The following is a 20,375-nucleotide window of genomic DNA, read 5'->3' as shown; positions in this document are numbered from 1 at the left end:
TCTAACAGTCCTGCCTTCTTTTATTATGGGCAGATGAAAAAAATCTCATCAGAGCATTTTATATCTATGTGTCATAAAATCATGGACTTTAAAATAGATGCGTCGTTTCATAAACCGCGTTTAAATGCTCTCTAGCGTACTGATAGAGCCATCCCAATTCCCGATATTAATTTGATTAATCATCATATCGTTTATACCTACGGCATTTATAAACGTATAGTTCTCATTATTGTGGATAATGATAGTCAAATATGAGGATAATATATAGGTGTACGTACAATCGTAGGTAAACGAAATTCAAATATTTTAGTTTGTATCTAACTACCTAATAATCATAATTCAAAAGTATTGTTTTTATATTGATGAAATGATTAAATCATCGTAAACCATCGTATGCTTCGAGTTAAAAAGGGTAGTATAAAATGATACCACAAGAAATGTAGTAAGTATAATTGTATACGAACGTGAAATCTTTTGATTTAGAAATAATGAAAGTTTAAATTTCAAGCTTGGCATCTTTATAAATCTAATTTAACTAGGTAGGTATTATCAAATGTAATCCATCTGCGCTCCAACAGTCACGTGGCAAAGTTCAGCACTTACCGGATTTCCTATTAGTGAATACCTGAAACCTCTAACTATTATGATTTCTATTTGTTATTTGTGGAAAATGAAATCCGAACGGATTTATGTAAGCTCAAATTGCATTTAGAGAATTATTCTAAGTGTGGTTGTAAGGATTTTACGAGTTAAATTATTGCAAATTGATAAAATTTTGGATGTTGTTCGAGACTTTTCCTGTTCAAAACGTACATTTTGTAAGAACAATAAAAACACAATTACGTAATGTACGCACTCGGTTTTCACTTATGAAAATGTGAAAAAATCGGCAGTAAAAAACAGCCAAATTTATTAACAGACATAAATAATATATTTGAGCGAATCTTTCAGTGGAAGATAGATTTTTGAGACAAGCAATATAATCACAGTTATAAATGTGAAAGTTTGTTTGTTTCGATATTTTTCTGTTTATTGCCGACGATGACATAAGAATAAAATGTTAGTCTGTCAACCATGCTGAAACTACTCAACGAATTTGGTTGAAATTTGGTATACACACAGTGTATGAACTGACTTGGGTGATTGGATACTTTTTTCCCGATTAAATGCTCCCTTGAGATAAAACAGAAATCTTAATATCCGGGCGGAGCCGGGACGAGCGTCTAATATTAAATTAAAATCGACTAGACAGCAATTATCGTTATAGGAAGAGGAATAAAAAAACTACATATTAAATAATACAAAACTTTTATCCATCCAATATTTACATAACCTCGATATTAATTCAACTCGATTTAAATGTGAACCTCGGGTAAACTATAATCAACAGTGGCGTCAGCATCCATAATCGCACTTTTATGTTTGTACTCGAGCGACATTTCAAAAGCATCGCGCTCACTTAATTTATCAAAAAAGTAACTAGTATTTGCATTGTTAACCGATGAACGTCGCGAAAAATTAAAAATATTCTTTTTGGGACTATTTTTCGGCGTTGAACACTTGTTGTTGAATTTTATTTCTGACATCACACTCATTCTGCGTCTCTCTAAATTGTTTTTAAACACTAATTTGACGAGATTGCTATCTAGCTTCGCAGTCGTAAACGTGGGTGCTCCCTTGACAATATTATCCACGATGTCAGATAAGTCGCTTTCCGGAATTTCCTCTGCACTCATATCGAGCGTATTCAATAGATGTTTATCGTTAATATTCTCTTTTTCGTCGTCGAGCTTTTTATGATCTGGATATTCAGGCTTTACGAGTGACGTATCTTTAAATTTACGGAACGAACTCGCATTGGACTTTCTTTTCTTTTTCGCTACGAAATAGCTCTCGATTGTGGCTTTACATTTTCTTTTGGAACTGTTTTTCATTTTACTTTTTAGTTTATTAACACTCACGCTTACGTTCAATTTACTGTTATTAGCTTCGGTTGTTCTTGTTAGACTTAAGTTTTTCATAGAATGATTCAAATCGGATTCAATGTCGGTTTGCTTTTTCATTTTTCTAGTATATTTTCTTTTAGGTTTCACAGGAGTATTGCTTTTATTTTGATCAACATTTTCATCATCCGGCTTCTTTCGACCACGCGCTTTTTTCACTTTAGGCGGTTTCTTGATACTTTCCTCATAACTTTCAATTAACTCTGGGTAATATTTTCTCATAAGATCTTGTCTTTCTGTTGTTGTCCACACATCGGATATAACTTCACCTTCTAAAACGTGCAAATATTAGATAACTGATCCTGATCTTATATATTCTCCATTTTATTTTTAAATTCCCTTAGAAACTTACCTTTTAATTGATCATCTGGAATGAGTGCTTCATATTCCTTATTAATATCAGTCCATATTACTTCATAACTAGGCACTCCTGAAAAGGCAACATTCTGTTTAAAGATATTTTTTCCAAATAAACTTAAATAAAAATGATTTATCACTGATTTGTAATTCCCATAACCAATAAATACCTCTCGGGTTTCTCTTTTTGACGATTTTTGAAGGTTTGATCGTCCGACATATAACATTACTTTGTAAGTGCCATTTTGTAAGTATCGGTAAAAACTTTTCCACGCAATATCTCTCCGTCCAGTCCAATTTGCTCGACATTATTTTCTGAAAATTAAATTACTATACAACTGCACACAAAATAAACAAAAAGAATTAAAAAAAAATTGTGTATTTTATAATGTATGATATATTTATACCATTCGAATATAACTCATTTGCATTTTAAGCAATATTACATACCAAAAAACAATTTCTTTAGTTTCGCAGCCAATAAGGGTAACTAGCAACATAAATGAATTCAAAGCAAATACCACGAATTGAATTAAACTCGGCTGAGGTATGGCCGCGTCGAGATCTATATTATCCGGTGTTGCATCGAGGAATTCCTTCATAACTTTCGGTTCGGGGAACGGCATTCCGCACGAGAGCGCTCGGCTACGGAGCGACAATTCACGTTTTAATTCCGCCACTTTCGCCCTGAACACAGATGGCGATTGTTAAATTTCCATTATAAATTAATTTCCGATTTATCGAGGACATGCAACGGTAGAGGTGATGTTAGGTGTGGGTTTTGAGTTAACAATACTCCGCCCGGCTAGTCTTTGTTGTAATTTAAATACTATAAACTATACTATACTATCTTTTAAATTGAGCAAACTGTACATGGTGTGCAAATTTGATTGAAATCGGTTGAGTAGTTAAGAAGCCCATCGTGGACAATGTGACAAGTAATATGTATATATTAAGATTTTATGTAATTGTTAACAATTGCTGTTTCAAACAAATACGGAACAGGTTTGACTGAAATTTATTATGTAGGAAATTATGCCAAGATTATTTTTCCAACGTTGGTAACATAAGAAACAAGCTAAATCTAATATATAAAATTCTCGCGTCACAGTTTTCGTTGCCATACTCCTCCGAAAGAGCTTCACCGATATTGATGAAATTTTTTGTGCTTATCCGGTATCTATGAGAATCGGCCAACATCTATTTTTCATACCCCTAAATGATAAGAGTAAAGCAGAACAGCGTTTGCCGGGTGCAGCTAGTCATTGATATAAAATTTTATCACGATAAATTCAGAACTCTATTTGTGTCGACAAATATAATATATTTCGTCGTTTCATTTCACAATCAGAATCTATATGTAACAGTCCCATGAAACAAATTATATCTCAACTAAACACATTAACACGTTGCGGCCGATATGTTTACAAATTAAATTATTGGTTTCGATAATTATACGCATCATTGGTCCCGTGACATCATCGTTGTATACGAGAACAATATTAATGACGTTTGAACATTTCTCTCTAGGTAAAAGTAATATGTACATTGTATTAATTCTGATTCTATACAACTCTTTCAAATCAATTACGTTCTAGTATTCTAATTACGTTCAACTTTATCAAATAGATTACAACCATAATCATCAATTTGGACTCCTAGTGGATTTCCTTAGTAGAGTACCTAATTAAATTTTTATAAACGAACAGTTCCGAGATTTTTTTTATCCCGAATATGCGTGAAAAGTTTTGACTAGTTATACAGTGATTCAACTTTTTTACCGTGACAGCCATCTAGGAATCACAGTATATGCGTATTTTACCGATAATATTGCACTTATAAAACACTATTTAGTTTCAAGGCTGCTATAGGAAATACATTTTTAGTATTCCGACCATAATCCACAAAATGCGAATTGGCAGACTGCACAAGTCATCGAACTTTAAATATGTACTTTGAATCTATAAAACTTGGGACATAATTGAAATCTTGCACAAAATAGAACAAAACTTATATGATAATTTATTTAAGACATAAACTAATATCCAAAAGCATCATTGTTTTTAATGTTTATTAACCTATATTAATTTATATTATGAAGCCGAACAGTTTGTTTGTTTGAAAGCGCTAATCTCAGGAACCAATATGATTTGAAAAATTTTTTTACTCTTAGATAGCCCATTTATTCATTTATTTATTTTTTTTCTTCACAATTTAGGTTATATAAGTGGGTACTACGGACGAAGCCGGGGCGGACCGCTAGTGTCCTATATTTATACTCACTTATACCCGAGATCGTCGCATCCCCTGTTAGTGGCGCACACGGGGCAGCCATTCCGCAAGTGCGCGCGGCCGACGTGGCCGCAGCGGTCGCAGCGGCCCGGCCGAGCCGCCCAGCGCTCCTGCTCCTCGTACTCTTTCGCGTCAGTTACCCAGCACAGTAGTCTAATTTATTCATACATACATACATTTCTTAATACATACATACATTATGTGACACATGCATACATTACGTGATATATACATATATTACGTGATACAATAAATTGTGTGAATATTTCTGTAATGTGCTTCGTTCAATAGTTTTGTAATAACTACATAGTGTGAAACAGAGTCGCTATCTGTGTGTCGGTATGCTTGGATCTTTAAAATTACGCAACAGATATTGGAGATTTTTTTTTAAATAGATAGTGTTTTAAGAGGAAGGTTTTTATGTATAGTAACTTCCAAAGTAAACCTCTCCGAATTTAAAGCGTGCCAAGCCGGCCTTCAAAAGCTAGTAATTAATATAATTATACCTATCAATTGAAACCTATATTGGGGAGTTGTGAAAAATAATATATTTAATACAAAATTTAGTGCGGGCGCCATCTTTTATCAATTTTCATTAAACAGTTGATAACCACAGGAATCAAAATAGCTTTCAAATGAAAAAAAGCATCGAAATTGGTTCATCCGTTTGAGATACGATACCCCATACAAACATCGACGTCAAATTGATAATAACCCTCTTATTGTCGGGGGTTAAAAGAGAAATTCACATAAAAAAATGCCGATATAAGTATAAAATTTATCCATTACCTGTGTATAACTTTATCTTCGGGTACAGTGTGCAAAAATGATAAAACTGTAGTTATAGAACTACCACATGCACCAGCACCATAATCACAACCACAAAGAATTGCTAGCGCTATCATTTTTTTTCGTCCAAATCCTAAAAAAAAATATCATTTTAAACCAGCATACACAATAATAATCAACTGTCATTTAAAAGAGCAAATACTCATAAAGTAATATACGCTAATAATACAAAATTTTTAAAGACTTTTCGCCTCTCCAAATGTTCATGGGCGGTGGTAGTGCTTTCCATCATGCGACCCACCAGCTCTATTGCCCATGATGAGATATGATAAAAAAACAATGTTTGATAATTGCTGAAAAATAATTATGTGTAATATTTATCATAAGAAGCACTTACCATTAGATTGAAACATTTTATCAGCATCATAACAATCTACAGATCCTTGCATTGCCCCGCCTCCTGCAGAGCTTGAAACGCTAAAATTGCGGTATACACGCCGAGCGCCGTATGCAAAGCAATCTGAATCTTGTGACACCACTGCATCTACTAACTTAATACAATTATCATATATTCGTAAAAGCGTTGTAAAGACACAGGGAAATGATCGTTCTATTTAGGTATTTAAATTCATATGTGCTTCTCAGTCTCTCTTATAGAAACATATCCTACTAATATTTCCTATCCTATCCTATCCTACTTCCTATCCTATTATAATATTATAAATGCGAAAGTTTGTAAGGATGTGTGCGTGTGTTTGTTACTCTTTCACCCAAAAACTATTGAACCGATTGTTTTGAAATTTATATGGTATGTAGATAGCTGGAAAACTTGAATAACATATAGGCTACTTTTTATCCCGACATTCCTACGGAATACGGACTTACGCGGGTGAAACTGCGGGGCGCAGCTAGTATATACGTAATATTAAAAATATATGAAAAACGAATCATATTTTTAGAGAAGTAGGCATAAAACTGATAGTATCTAGAGGGGCACGGCAGTGCCCCCACCAAGTCGAGCAAAAAAAAAGCGGCACGGCCGACCCATCCTTTCCTCGTAGCAATTCAGGCTATTTTCGGCCCACTAATATTTCGTTGTGGATAAAACAAGACTGAATTTTTCACGAAAACACGGTATATTTAAAATTTCAGTAAATTTGAACCAGTAGTTTTTAATAATTACTATTATATAGTTATTTTAATAACAACTTGTTAATGTTTCTGAATTTTAATTTTTAATTTTATAGCATTGACATGCTTTATAAATAAAAAATTTTTGAAAGAATAATCTCACAACTTTTTTCGGTAGAGAGACTGAGCTGCGAGACTTGAGTTTTTTACAAAATGTTTTTGATGACATCTCATTTTCACATTATATAATGTAAACATTTTATAAAATTCAATAATAGTAAGTAATACTTACTCCTTGGGTATTGAGTTTTGCACAAGTAGCTTCTGCTTCTCCTCTGCCTTTAATACACCTCACACCCATACTCTTCAATAATGTTTCACACTAAAACAATACCAATGAAATATGTTCATAAAAGGGCGCACAACCTTCTTACAACTCTTTGAGAGATCCAATAGATATAATAATAAAATGTTATAAATCAGTAGCACAAGAGTGCTTAACAAACACAATACTTTATTTATTATTTTAAAGATTTCAATAGTGAACAAGAATGTCTAAATCAATTAATCAAACAAATTTAATCATTACATTGCATTAAACATACTTCTTTTAAAACACCTTTGAATCTTTTCCTATTTATACTTGGTGCTTGAGTTTTAGCCGAATCGGACTTTGGCGCCGCTCCTCGAAATTGAATCGCGTTTCTTGCCGCCATCACATCTCTCTTTAATTCCGGAGCATCGCCTTCTAACACAAATATAGGGGTAATATCGGCAAGTAATAAATACACTGTTCTAAAAAATAAATTTCTGAAAAAACGAATTATAAGTGAGTTGTCTAATTCTTATATAAATATTAAATAATAATGTAGATATCTTTATTTCCCACCTTAAGTATAACTTTGGTTGAATATAATAATCGGTCACATTTTGACTGTCGCACACCCAGCCCGATAAATCAATTGCAACCGTTTCTCCGCGTATCTAGAGAATATCATATTATATAGAATAAATATAATTTTATTTTAATCTTAATTAATGGCAAGAAAATAAATTTTTAGACATATATAAAAACATTTACCTCATGAAGAGATTTCTTTTCGCAGAAAGGAGACATAACAGTCCATAAACCTTTGATACCCATAATTTCTTATACGTAAAATTGAGATTATTAATAATTTAAAAATCACACAATATTATATTAAATATTTATTTGATCATCGATGATTAATTTTCAAAATAACGCTCATGTCAACAATCACAGTGAAAACAAGTCAAATGGGAATTAAAGGATGCGCCAAGAAAGAGGTCAGAACTCAGACGCGGCATTGACTTTTTTTTAATTATAAATAGTTGATTTTCATTTATCTATTTTACACAAAATTGACTAATAAATAATAAACATTATAAAATAACCCTATTGTGTAGTTGGTAATAGTGGTGAGCGAATTGTTTACATAGAGCGTAGGACTACATTTCAATACTCTAAAAAATCTCTATTACAGAGCCCACGTTTCTCTGTAGACTTCAAATCACAGTGGGAGAAGGCCAATTTGTCACCTTTTTCTAAATAATGTCCGAAGTTCATATCTAGTATAGTGTTATGTTATCTGCGGTTCATACCATGTTTATAACTTCGCTGAAGTCTTGTTTCGTGGCGGATTTATACACAGCATTGCTATTAGCACAGCAGCTGTCTTACTTAACAAATTCGCGGAGTAAAATTTACATAATAATTTTTTTATTATCAACATAACATAATAATAAATATGTTAACAACGTTAGACAAGGTAGATAAGAAAAGAAGGGTTTTTAAATAAACATTCCCGCTAAACCTACGTTATAGCTCATCTTATCCTACGTTATATTTATCAATTAAACTCTAGATTCACATCACACCGACAGAGTGTAAAGCACTAGGTGCACTTCAGACTGGCCGTGATGGTATTGGTACTAACGTAATTTATTACTTATTCTGTGGTTCTAACAGCTGCTACAGCGGCTGTCTTACTGACAATGTCAAAAATGTAAACAAAGTGCGTTAGTAAAGTTACGATTTGTGGTTACGATAGATCGGATGACATTTTATAAATTTATCGTAACTTTTATCATCCGTGAAGCACAATCTCTAATTAACATTTATTATCATTTTTGCCTTTTGTTTATTCATTTCGTGATAAGGAATACTAAACAGCTATGTGTGACGACATTAGTACAATAATTATTATTAAACTTCAACACAGTAACAATTGTTTCAATGTGAGCGGTACTCCTTATCAGCATAAGTTTCGACAATACATTTTAGCGGTAGAATCTCGAATATATTACATCCCAGTTAAGAAAAAATGTATTCTCAGAGAATAAGCCAAATTTGGTAAGATTTTTTTTAACTTTATTTGATTTACCTGCATATTCTTTAGTTCCTAATTCTTAATTTTTCGTTTTTCATTTCGTGTTTTAAGGCAATTCCAAAGTCTACATAGTGGACTACGGTTCAGTCATGCACAAGCTATTAAAGCTGATATTCAGCGTAAAACGATAAATAAAGTATTAATAGCAAACAGAGGTGAAATAGCATGTCGGGTTATGAGAACTGCAAAAAAACTAGGTTTAAGAACAGTTGCAGTCTATTCTGAAGCTGACAAAAATGCAATGCATGTGGAAATGGTGTGTACATATTTTTAAATGCCTTAGGTTATAAGTTTTCATCACAGTATCGGCTAATTTTATAAAGGTACTACTTATACTGATTTCCCTTAACTGTTCTCTCAAAAACATCTTTCTTATTATAAGAGTTGCTGATCTTGATTATTCTGATAAATAACTAGTTTCATCCACATCAGACAAATGTGATATTAAACAAAAATGATTAAATTAACCATTAAAATTTTGCCAAATTTCAAAAGTTCTGATAAATATTATTCAAAATCAATAACCAAGTAAGTATATTTGTCCACTTACATTCACAGCTTAGAGAGATTGATGGATACTCACATGACTTAAGGTTTTAGAATATCATCTATAATATTTCAGGCAGACGAAGCATATCATATAGGTCCAGCTGCTTCATCACAGAGCTACTTAAATGCCGCAAAGATTATAGAAGTAGCAAAAAAATCAAACAGTCAGGCAATACACCCAGGCTATGGATTCCTATCAGAAAATGTGGAGTTTTGTGAAAGATGTGCCAATGAAGGTGTTATATTCATTGGTCCACCCACATCTGCTATCAGGGATATGGGTATTAAGAGGTATAAATTTACATATTACAATATTATCTTTGTTTTTTAATTCTTAAATGTTATGTATATATGGTTTTACCACTTTACTAATAAAATATTTTAATCCTAATTATTGACATATTTATGAAATCATATAAACAACAAACAAAAAAATCCTAATGCAAGGAAAAGAAAAGACGAAGAAAATATTAAAAAACTGTAATAATGGAATTTAAATATAAAAAAAACCCGGTATCTTATTTTTTACCTCCTTTTAAATAATATACCTGTTTACTCTTTCTTTACAATGAGTGTAGTCACGGTGAGACTCGTGTCACCACGGCACACACAACAAACAAATATTTGCGTAAAATCAAACACAAAACTATTGTTACTCTTTTTTTATATTTCAGCACATCAAAAGCCATAATGGCAAAAGCCGGAGTGCCTATTGTAAAAGGGTATCATGGTGAAAACCAAAGCATTGAGTTTTTACAGGCTGAAGCTAAACGGATAGGGTTCCCATTGATGATTAAAGCTGTGCGTGGAGGTGGTGGAAAAGTATGTATCTTAGTCATAATTGTATGTATCAAGATAAGTAGGGTACGGCTGTGCCGCTGTTTGTATGCTCAACTTGATAGATTATAAGCAGCAAAATATGAAAATGTTCTGTAAATAAACAATTAGTTTATAGTGAAACATATAAATAAAATAATGTTATTGTTAACTAATGTTGTCTTCTTAATACTGCATTAGTTGTTTATAGTGTTTTGTAATTGAAAAATATATTGTACTCTATTCACTAACATTCACCTTTAAACACATATTCTTATAACAGGGCATGAGAATAGCTATGACGGAGTCGGAATTTTTGACTCAATTAGAATCAGCCAAGCGAGAATCTCTGAAATCATTTGGAGATGACAATATGCTATTAGAGCAATACATAACAGATCCAAGACATGTTGAAGTACAGGTGTGTAGAACAATGATTTCTGAGATGATGTTTTATTCCTGCTTCTTTTGATTAAAAAACTTTTTTCTAATCTTTTATTTAATCAGGTATTCGCTGATATGCATGGAAATGCCGTTCACTTATTTGAAAGAGATTGTTCCGTGCAAAGGCGACACCAAAAAATTATTGAAGAGGCGCCTGCAGTAAGTGTACCATTAAGAAATAATATTATTAATTACTGTCTTCTACTAAATAAACTACTAAAATTGCTTTGCTTGTTGTCTTTTTTCTATTTAGTGAGTTTGTAATGTCCAATATTAACTCATTAATTCACCCATTTTTTTTTTTGTTTATATTAGAATCACTACTATACTGATTCGCATTATTGGACTAGCCCATATGAAATACAATTCTCTACTTCACCCTCTTCAAATTTTATGAACACATTCATATATTGGAATAACCGGAAGTTGAATGAGAGCTTACGCAAACAAATGACAAACAAACAAACAAACTAAAATTGTTTGAGTTAATAAAGTGTGCAATAAGGACTTTATTGCATTAAGGACTTTATTGCATTTGGTTGTTACAAATTTCAGCCTGGTTTGTCAGAAGAAACACGCAAAGCATTGGGTGATGCTGCCGTGAGGGCTGCTAAAGCTGTTGGTTATGTAGGAGCGGGAACAGTTGAATTCATCTTGCATAGGAAGACTCATGACTTCCACTTCATGGAAATGAATACCCGCTTGCAAGTAGAACATCCTATTACGGAAATGATTACAGGTATAGTGAGTTTATGTATGTTGATTTTGGCATTATTTTCTCGTATTTTCCATTGCATGGTCTCTATTCGATTACGATATTTGACTTATTATTACTAAGTTGCAAGTGTATTTTTTTTTTATATGGCACTAGCAAACCCGGCGAACTCCGTTTCGCCATCAGATGGCTGTATGTGAAAAATGATTTTCCCGCTTGTCTGTTGAAATTTTTCCTGATTTTTTTTTTGCTATAAACCTCACGGAGCCCGAGACCTTTCCAACGAATGCAAGACCGTGGAAATCGGTTCGTGCGTTCTGGAGTTATAGCGTCAGGAAGGAAAACTCGACTTATTTTTATATTGTAGATTATATACAAATGGAACAGATAAACAAACATATTAAGTGATTGTCTTGCCTTTTGATATGAACCTAGATACTACAACCAGTTTCAATTTAACATACGCGTTCTTTTGAGGTTGAATATCATAAGAAAACTTATCACTACTTCGGCTTGTTCTTTTACTCTTTCTATTATTAATATAATCGTTATCGGATATAAAATTATTATAATACTTATCTATTATTAAATAAATTTCCGTTAATAAGGCACATCGACTAAATTTTGTGATTTAACCCAACGAATACAAGTAGCGAGGCCACTTCTTTCCATGACTGATTTTTACAATTTGACTGTTTGTGTGTGTGCACCTCGGGCGGTTTTACGGCAATAGCGGCCAACCGCTCGCAGGAAAAAACCGTAAAGCAGCCTCACCCTCAATCTTTCTATATTTAAATTTCTAGGTACGGATTTAGTAGAATGGCAACTCCGTGTAGCGTCAGGCGAGCCTCTACCACTAACGCAGGACGACATAATCCGTCGCGGGCACGCAGTTGAATGCCGCATATATGCAGAGGAACCTCGCGCTGGCTTCCTGCCCAGAGCGGGTACACTACACCGGCTTACACAACCCACTGTCGAAGATAATGTTCGAGTGGGTACCTTGATATAAATACCTTTAAATACGTATATTTAAATTTTAATATAAATATTTTAGATACGTTAGAACTTAGAATCCCTTGTGTATGTGTGTGTGTGTATGAGTTCCAGACTCTTAATTATAAAATAATACTAGCCTGCTCGGCGAACGTTGTTGTGCAATGAGCCTCTTATCATTTTAATGTATAAATAACATGTAGAGACCGATTAATATATTATATTTAGGTACATTAAAAATTAAAAAAAAAATAGGTCAAGCTGTTTCCTAGAAATATGGCAATCAACACCATGACATTTAAATTTTATATACTTTAACTGGGAGAAACGCTGACAGGATTCACTTTTATGGAATTTCGCCTACCACGCTCAATTTAATGATAATCCCTGTATAATATAGATTAGATGTAAGTTTTTCTAAATAACGTATAGAATAATAAATATCAAATGAAAATAAAATATCTAACTATATGTTATAATATATTTTCTCTCTTTAGGTGGAGACTGGAGTGAGACAGGGACAAGAAGTTTCCGTTCATTACGATCCTATGATCGCTAAACTTGTTGTGTGGGGGCGTGACAGAAATGAAGCACTAGCCAAAACACAACGAAAACTTTCTGAGTATCAAGTTAGTATAATTTTCAATAAAACTATTATGATATACTAGCTGCGCCCCGCGGTTTCACCCGCGTAAGTCTGTATGCCGTAGGAATATCGGGATAAAAGTTACCTATATGTTATTCCAGTTGTCCCAGCTACGTACCAAATTTCATTGCAATCGGTTCAGTAGTTTTTGTGAAAGTGCAACAAACACACACACATCCTTACAATATTGCGCATTTGTAATATTAAATAGGATTAAAAAAAATATATTAAAAGTATAATCCCATTAAGAGTGCATTTGATAATGTACGCTTAATTATGTTGTATGTAATTATGATATTATCAAAACCTTAATACTTCATATTTAGTTACCACTTCAATTTAATGAAGTTCTCGGAACAGTAAAAATAAATAAAATGAAAGTGTGTATTTAATCACCCAAACTGATAGTTTTTTTTTTGTTTCTCTATTAAAGCAACTCATAATAATAATTTAATTTCGATCAAGACAATAAACCTAATTAGGAAATTTCTAATGAGTATGTATAGATTATATTTTTAAAACACTAGAAAACATCAGTCATAAAAAGCCTCATTAACTCTGTTTATTTTAAAAAGCCTTTGCCAGTATTGACGCTACCCGTAAAAAAAATTTGGCCGACAATGAATACTATCAATAGCACGTTATTATTTCACGCCGATTTTCTGTGAGAGTGTTATTTTTGTTTTTAAAATTAATTTATTAACCTTGAAGAAAATTTACAGAGTTAATACATATTTACACACAAACATAAACAACAAATAACATTTTTCAGGCTAACACACCTTTATAAGTTATATTATATCTGTGGGGGTGTAGTACTTACCCTGTGCGAGCTGGCCCAATTCGTGCCGAAGCGTGTTCGACTACCACAGAAGATGTATATAGGATTATATATCCTATACCTAGTAATCTATACTTAATTCCTAGGTAGCAGGCCTTGAAACAAACGTGAACTTCCTCCTGCGGCTGAGCAGTGCGAGCGCGTTCGCATCGGGCGACGTGCACACCGCGTTCATTCCGGAGCACGAGGCCGAGTTGTTCCCGCAGAAGGATCTAGAACTCAGTGATGAGAACGCAGTCAAAGCGGCTTTGGGACATGTATGTATAGCATTGTTAGTTTTGTGGAGATATTAATTATTTGTTTTTTTTTTTTTGTTTGCTTATTATTTAATACTTCATTGTATCGAAATAAAAGTCTTTATTCAGTGATATAGGTATATTTAACTGAAGTTCCTAAACACGTGTTTTTAAAAAAGTCAGGTTTTGAAATAGAGATAGCTTGCTAAGTACTATTGCTGATTTCTTGTATAGAGTGCAGATTATAGTCCGTTTTATTAATTTTACTGCAATATTCGGCTCAACAACGCAGTTTTTCCAAGGCCTACATAGATAATTGAGATGGTTTGCAAACCGGACCTGCCAAAATCTAAAATGAAAGTAGATAAATGCCAATTTCATGATTAAAATTAATAAAATAGGAAGACTCAGTTATACAGTATATATATCCTTAAAGATAATATGTTGCTTTTCATTACTTTTTGTGTTATACTTCATTGATTTTACAAATATAATAATGTTTATAATGTCCAAATATGCTTATAACAAATTGTTTTAGATTCTCAAATCTCAATTGGAAAGTTCACCGAACGACACATGGAAGGGGATATCGGTCGCTCCTACCGCCTGGCGTCCGAACTATCAATTGCAAAAAACAATTAACTTGAAGTTTGGCGAGAAAGGTAATAATTAATAAATATAATGAAAAACATATTTTTATCATAATCCTTGATAATGACTTTGCATTATATAAGATTTTTGTGATTGCAACATTTTGTTATCAAAATAAAAATGTGGATTTACCTAGTCGATAATATCCAATTAAAAAAAAAAACGCTAAACATGTCTAAAATGTTCTTAAATGCGCGTGTCCGCGTAGTTTTCAAGAAAAGAAACATAACACAACATTCGCCCGCGTAATCGAAGGAAATGACTCTAACCTAACTCTCAATTCTTCCTTTGCGATGTAATATAAACACAAACGAGTAAACAAGCAAACAGCAAATACTGTAATAGTAAACATTCTTTGCTACATACGTTTTGATACCTTAAACCTAATACACCTGAATTTAATTTATTTATATTTTACATTTTACAAGGAATAATGTTATTTGCAGACGTCAAAGTAACAGTTAAATACGAGAACACTCCAAACACATACCAAGTGCGCGTAAACGACGGTGAATGGCGGAAAGCGGAAGCCTCTATACAGCAAACGCAACAAGGGCTCAGACTGATCACAAAAATAAATGACAGGACGAGCAATATCGGTCTGCTGACGTACGACCGAGAAGTACATGTATATGATGAGGTAATTATGTTTCAACTAGCTATGTAGAAAGCCTGACTTCACTTGTGCAAAAAAAATATTTGTCCCCATTCATCATTAGGGGTCATCCATAGATTATATAACACGGGTTAACAGCGAATGTAACGTTGTGTTACTGTGCGCGTGCGGTAAGGGAAAAGCGAAAAGCTTTGTGATGTCACATGTTAACATTTAAAATATGTACTAATATGAACTTGTGTTCGAAAATATAAATTCACAATAGTAAATATAATTTCATAATTTCTTCATTTAATTTTTATATATTATAATAATTTTTTAAGGTTTATCATGATATGCAAACTTACATCAAAATGTTATTGCCTTTTATAAAATAAAGATTTGTGTTTGGAATCACATTTTTTTAAATCGAAATAGAATTCCCTAAAACTTAAAATTTCAATTAATAAGGTACTAACCTATATTTGATAGATATTATATTTTAGATCTGACACATAAAGTGTTTAAAATAATTTCAAGATATATAAAGGGCTATTCGTGTATAGGAAGGTTTTTTCATTCTTTGTTATAACACATTGATAAAGTTGTTTTTATTATAAAGTGCAATGCACTCATTTGATCTAAATAACGCCTATAAAGGCAAACCTGACGCACTCTTAAGAAACCTACATCCGCCCAAAACAGGATGATAAAAATCAATTAAATCGAACTCGACGATAAAAATCTTTCAAAACCTTTGTAAAATTGTCTTTATTTAATACATGAAACTACAAAACAACTGATGAGTTTGACTGACTGACTGACTACAAATCAAGAGATGAGTGTTTGAACTCGCATATCTCAGAAGCCACTAGATTATTTTTTTTACCTTTGCATATTTACGTGAACTCAGGGTTCAAGGTGTATAGGTCGTAAATATGTACCGCGTACAGTATTTATGTACTGCGAGCGAAGCCCCTTAGTACACCACATAGTTTGGAGAAAAAAAATCATTATCAAATTCACCATTTCCAAAGATCGCGTTATCGCATACTGGTTATTTGTACTCCCCACCCATAACACTGGTTTCTCATTAGACTGAGCAGTTCACAATCATACAACAAGCTCCCTACAGCGATAAAAGAATACACAAAATATACCTAGAAGTTTTGATTTATTTTTTCCTTCCAGAACGGACAAACGGTAGTTCATCTACCGCGTCCCAAATACAGCGAGGCGGCCGGTGCCGGCTCCACACAAACCGCCAACAATGCTTGTTCCCCCACTCCGGGTGTGTTTGAGAAAATACTCGTCAATAAAGGGGATAAGGTACGTCGTTGAGGTTTATTACTACCCCTGTGGGAGTAGCATTTTGTTTTAGTATAAAAATATTATTAAAATGCGTGTCACTTTGTTTGTCCGCGACAGCCTCCTAAACAACACAACCGATTTTAATCAAATTTGCACACCATGTGCAGTTTGATCCAACTTATAAGATAGGATAGTTTATATTACAATTGACGTTATTTGACTACCCGGGCGGAGCCGGGGCGTGCAGCTAGTATCTGTATAAATAAAAATGAATCGCCAAATGTGTTGATAAGCGTAAAACTCGAGAAGGGCTCTACAATTCGGCAATTGTTTTCAACATTTTGTTAAAGCACATGGGAGGTATTTATAAACCCCGTACCACGGGTGAAGCCGGAGCGAACCACTAGTATATGAATGTAATGAGTCCTTTGTTTAATACACTATCCCTTGATTTGTAGCTGTGGCATTTAAATATGTAGATGCCAGACGGTATTAATTATATGAAGTAATAATGGCGCCAAATGCATTTTATTTTTCGTTTAATCTTGAGCAGTAAATCAATATGAACAATATCTAAAGGAGGTTAACGCTATATTTCTTTAACCTAAAGTACCGTTATAATACTTTCAATTTCATTATGATGTCAATAAAAATTGTAATTACTTTTAGTTTAAAACAACTTTTATGGAACATTTTCCTGAAAGTTCAAAGTTATATATTTATGTAAATCAATAATATATTTAAAATTTGTATTTTTCTACGCAATGTGAAATATATTTTTAGAATAATAATAATCATCTCGTAATAACAGAAGCATTGACCTGAATATTTATATTTATTTATAAAAAAAATAGCAACTATTTAAAATGCATAGGCTCTCGAGTCACGGTTACGTGTTGGAAACCAGGAAACGCATAGTTCAAATCATAAATAGCTAGAATAAACACATTTTAGCGAATGATATTGTATTTATTACATAAAATATGATTATCAATTTTATAATATAAGGCCAAGTTAGAATTTTATTTTATGTATTTTTAGTAATGCTAATTGTTTATGAAGTTACGTCCGCTTTATACTATTAATAAATATGCTGATGAGCTATTGCATACTGCATGAGCTATCTAACAATTTAATTCCAATACAGTCGGTCTAACCTTTTTGATGCAAATACAACATCTGAAATGATTGCTTTTACCTACAAACAGAACAAATTTTGCTATTTAAAAATTGTTGTTTCGTAATAACTTTCTCATCGCATATAATATTTTTATCATAATTAATTCAGAACGGTTAGTTGAGTATAGAAAAAGACCTCATTTTTATTAATTGGCCAACAATAATACCTTGTCCTATTAACAGTTGCCAAATAATATAAATTTCCAGAATGGGATAAGCGACTGCTGGTTAAGGATATTTTCTAATTATGTCTATTTACATATCAAAACAGGTAATTAAGGGGCAGCCACTTTTCGTGGTAATCGCTATGAAGATGGAGTATGTAGTGCGTTCACCTCGCGACGGAGTGGTCTCTGAGGTTGCGCCCTTCAAGCAAGGAGATGCAGTGGGGAAGGGGGCACAAGTCGTTACACTACAGGAAAATAGCTAGATATTAAGCAATATTTTGTACATAAATATATGTTATTAGAAAATGTTTTTTTTTTTTCATGTAAACCATTATCGTACAATAAAAAAAAACTCACAATCATAGAAGCAAAATTGTGACTCTAATGCAATTTTCTTAAGGTATACAATAAACTTTTAACATAACTGCCACGAAATAAGGTGTTTAGGTGTTAGTGTAGTTATTTGATTGAAGGTAATGTTCCACCACTCGGACCTACTTTGATACTTTAATAAATATTCGAGCTCAGTAGTTTATGTCCACCAATGTTCTTCACATAGTTTTAATTGATGTTTTTGGTACATTTCATACATTTTAATATTATATAAAAATGGTAGAAGATTTTCAATAAGCAATTTTTTAACAAGAATTAATAAATAAGGCATTCTCATAATATAGCCGATGTTAAATTACCTACAGGTCATTATTCTACTCCACACATGTTACTTCTGTATTATCAAAATAGTAGCAAGAATTATTTTAATTCCTTTATGTGGCGACTTAAAATAAACACAGAATTTTATAATCTATAAAAAGATTTCCTGAATCATAAATTATTCAAGGTAATATTACTTAAAAGTTGCCGGCTCATGGGCGCCATCTTTATCATCTGTTGAGATTTAAATGAAAAACTCCTGTTTCACTGGCGACACCTCTGAGCATTAACAAAAAGTTTAGTTCCATCGAATAATAGAGGTTTTAGTAAAACATACTTTATTATGATTAACAACTTAAGTCCTACAAAATCACAACAAACTATTACATAAACACGTTCAAGTCGTTCATCTTATGCGTAATTGTTTTCATATGCAAGTACCAACATTATAAACACAAAATGTCAACGTTATAACGCTGCTATTTACTGTGATCTAATATTCATTGCGAATATTGTCAATGCAATTTACATGTTTGGAGTGTTAGACTCAGATTAGATCGGCCTAATTTACTTGTCGCTTGGTCGCGTATCAAATACAGTATAGATAACCGTTAGGATAAGATAAATTTTAAAACCTTGACAAGTTAGTACAAGGTTTGTGAAAGTTGTTTCCGTATTACATGTTAAATGTTTGTATATCTAGTCTCCTGATACGTTAGTTTATTTTGTTAAAGTTCCTATCGGGGGCGTAGCTCAGATGGTAGAGCGCTCGCTTAGCATGCGAGAGGTACCGGGATCGATACCCGGCGCCTCCAATTTTTTGTATTTGTAATTTAATATTGTTTTTTTGTTTTGTTTTTAATTCGTTTCTTATTCATTTAAATGTGCACTTATTGAAATTATATTTACTAAATCAATACTAAATAAGTTATTTAAAGGTTTTAGCCGACAATCTTATATATAAAATTCTCGTGTCACAATGTTAGTCTCTATACTCCTCCGAAACGGCTTGACCGATTCCTCTGAAATTTGGTAAGCATATTGGGTAGGTCTGAGAATCGGCTAACATCTATTTTTCATACCACTAAACGATAAGAGTAAGGCAGAACAGCGTTTGCCGGGTGCAGCTATTTTTCTTATAATATTTCATATTTATCAGAATTTTTATTACAACATACGAGTACAACTGTAAGTAAACTTTTACGTTTAATTATCTTCGAAAAATGTATAACAATCAAGGTAATTCAATAAATATTTATTAATTTATTTATTTAAGATCGCTTTTTACTAACGAAGTCATTAGCGAACATATTTACATTAGGTTACTTACATAAGTGTAAAAATTTCAAGAACTTTAGGGTTTGTCTGCTTTCTTCATGACAGAGATTATGACAAAGATTTGGTAAATTGTATGTACGTCTCCCATTACTATAAAATAAACAATCCATTGAAAGGTGTGCATAAACATCCACACTGCACTTGCATTTATTAACGTTAAGATTCTTATGGGGCGAATATGAGTAAAATACGTATGGCTAATATGCAACATACAACAACAAAATTCTCAATTTGATAGTACAAGTAAAATGAAG

The 20,375-nt window shown here is 32.7% G+C and overlaps 2 protein-coding genes and 1 non-coding gene across 4 annotated transcripts; 2 read left to right on the top strand and 1 right to left on the bottom strand.

Moving 5' to 3' along the window:
* Positions 1-1,299: 1,299 nt before the first annotated feature.
* LOC119830410 (flap endonuclease GEN) lies at positions 1,300-7,831 on the bottom strand. 2 transcript variants are annotated; one of them, XM_038353425.1, is made up of 11 exons: positions 7,654-7,831; positions 7,462-7,556; positions 7,178-7,382; positions 6,865-6,954; positions 5,839-5,992; positions 5,442-5,574; positions 4,644-4,805; positions 2,882-3,047; positions 2,531-2,675; positions 2,356-2,433; positions 1,300-2,272 (listed from the first exon to the last, which is right to left on the bottom strand). In XM_038353425.1, exons 1-11 carry the CDS (start codon positions 7,714-7,716, stop codon positions 1,356-1,358), a joined length of 2,208 nt encoding a protein of 735 aa, XP_038209353.1. In that variant the 5' UTR covers positions 7,717-7,831; the 3' UTR covers positions 1,300-1,355. The 2 variants fall into 2 exon arrangements, with proteins under 2 accessions (XP_038209353.1, XP_038209352.1); XM_038353424.1 differs by having other exon boundaries at positions 1,300-2,275; positions 7,654-7,830.
* A 765-nt stretch (positions 7,832-8,596) lies between these two features.
* On the top strand, positions 8,597-18,429 carry LOC119830405 (methylcrotonoyl-CoA carboxylase subunit alpha, mitochondrial). Its single transcript, XM_038353416.1, has 14 exons — positions 8,597-8,946; positions 9,035-9,239; positions 9,606-9,823; positions 10,207-10,354; positions 10,632-10,769; positions 10,856-10,951; positions 11,348-11,531; positions 12,311-12,501; positions 13,001-13,132; positions 14,077-14,247; positions 14,765-14,888; positions 15,324-15,517; positions 16,664-16,801; positions 18,234-18,429. Exons 1-14 carry the CDS (start codon positions 8,918-8,920, stop codon positions 18,390-18,392), a joined length of 2,127 nt encoding a protein of 708 aa, XP_038209344.1. The 5' UTR covers positions 8,597-8,917; the 3' UTR covers positions 18,393-18,429.
* Positions 18,430-19,525: 1,096 nt separating this feature from the next.
* Trnaa-agc lies at positions 19,526-19,598 on the top strand. The gene has a single exon. It is a non-coding gene; the product is annotated as a tRNA-Ala (tRNA).
* The last annotated feature ends 777 nt before the right edge of the window (positions 19,599-20,375 follow it).

The sequence above is a fragment of the Zerene cesonia genome, chromosome 11 (genome assembly GCF_012273895.1).
Source record: "Zerene cesonia ecotype Mississippi chromosome 11, Zerene_cesonia_1.1, whole genome shotgun sequence".
NCBI lineage: Eukaryota > Metazoa > Arthropoda > Insecta > Lepidoptera > Pieridae > Zerene > Zerene cesonia.
Note: the sequence above shows the minus strand (reverse complement) of the source record. Positions and strands in the feature narration are given on the sequence as shown.

Excerpts from the sequence above, each read along its gene's own strand:
- LOC119830410 (XM_038353424.1), bottom strand. The coding sequence starts at position 7,716 with ATGGGTATCAAAGGTTTATGGACTGTTATGTCTCCTTTCTGCGAAAAG. Across the intron at positions 5,993-6,864 it reads CAAAACTCAATACCCAAGGA|TTAGTAGATGCAGTGGTGTC; the intron begins GTAAGTATTACT and ends AATTGTATTAAG. Across the intron at positions 3,048-4,643 it reads TGCGACGATCTCGGGTATAA|GGCGAAAGTGGCGGAATTAA; the intron begins GTGAGTATAAAT and ends ATCTGTGTTCAG.
- LOC119830405 (XM_038353416.1), top strand. The coding sequence starts at position 8,918 with ATGTATTCTCAGAGAATAAGCCAAATTTG. Across the intron at positions 9,240-9,605 it reads ATGCAATGCATGTGGAAATG|GCAGACGAAGCATATCATAT; the intron begins GTGTGTACATAT and ends ATAATATTTCAG. Across the intron at positions 14,248-14,764 it reads TCAAAGCGGCTTTGGGACAT|ATTCTCAAATCTCAATTGGA; the intron begins GTATGTATAGCA and ends AAATTGTTTTAG.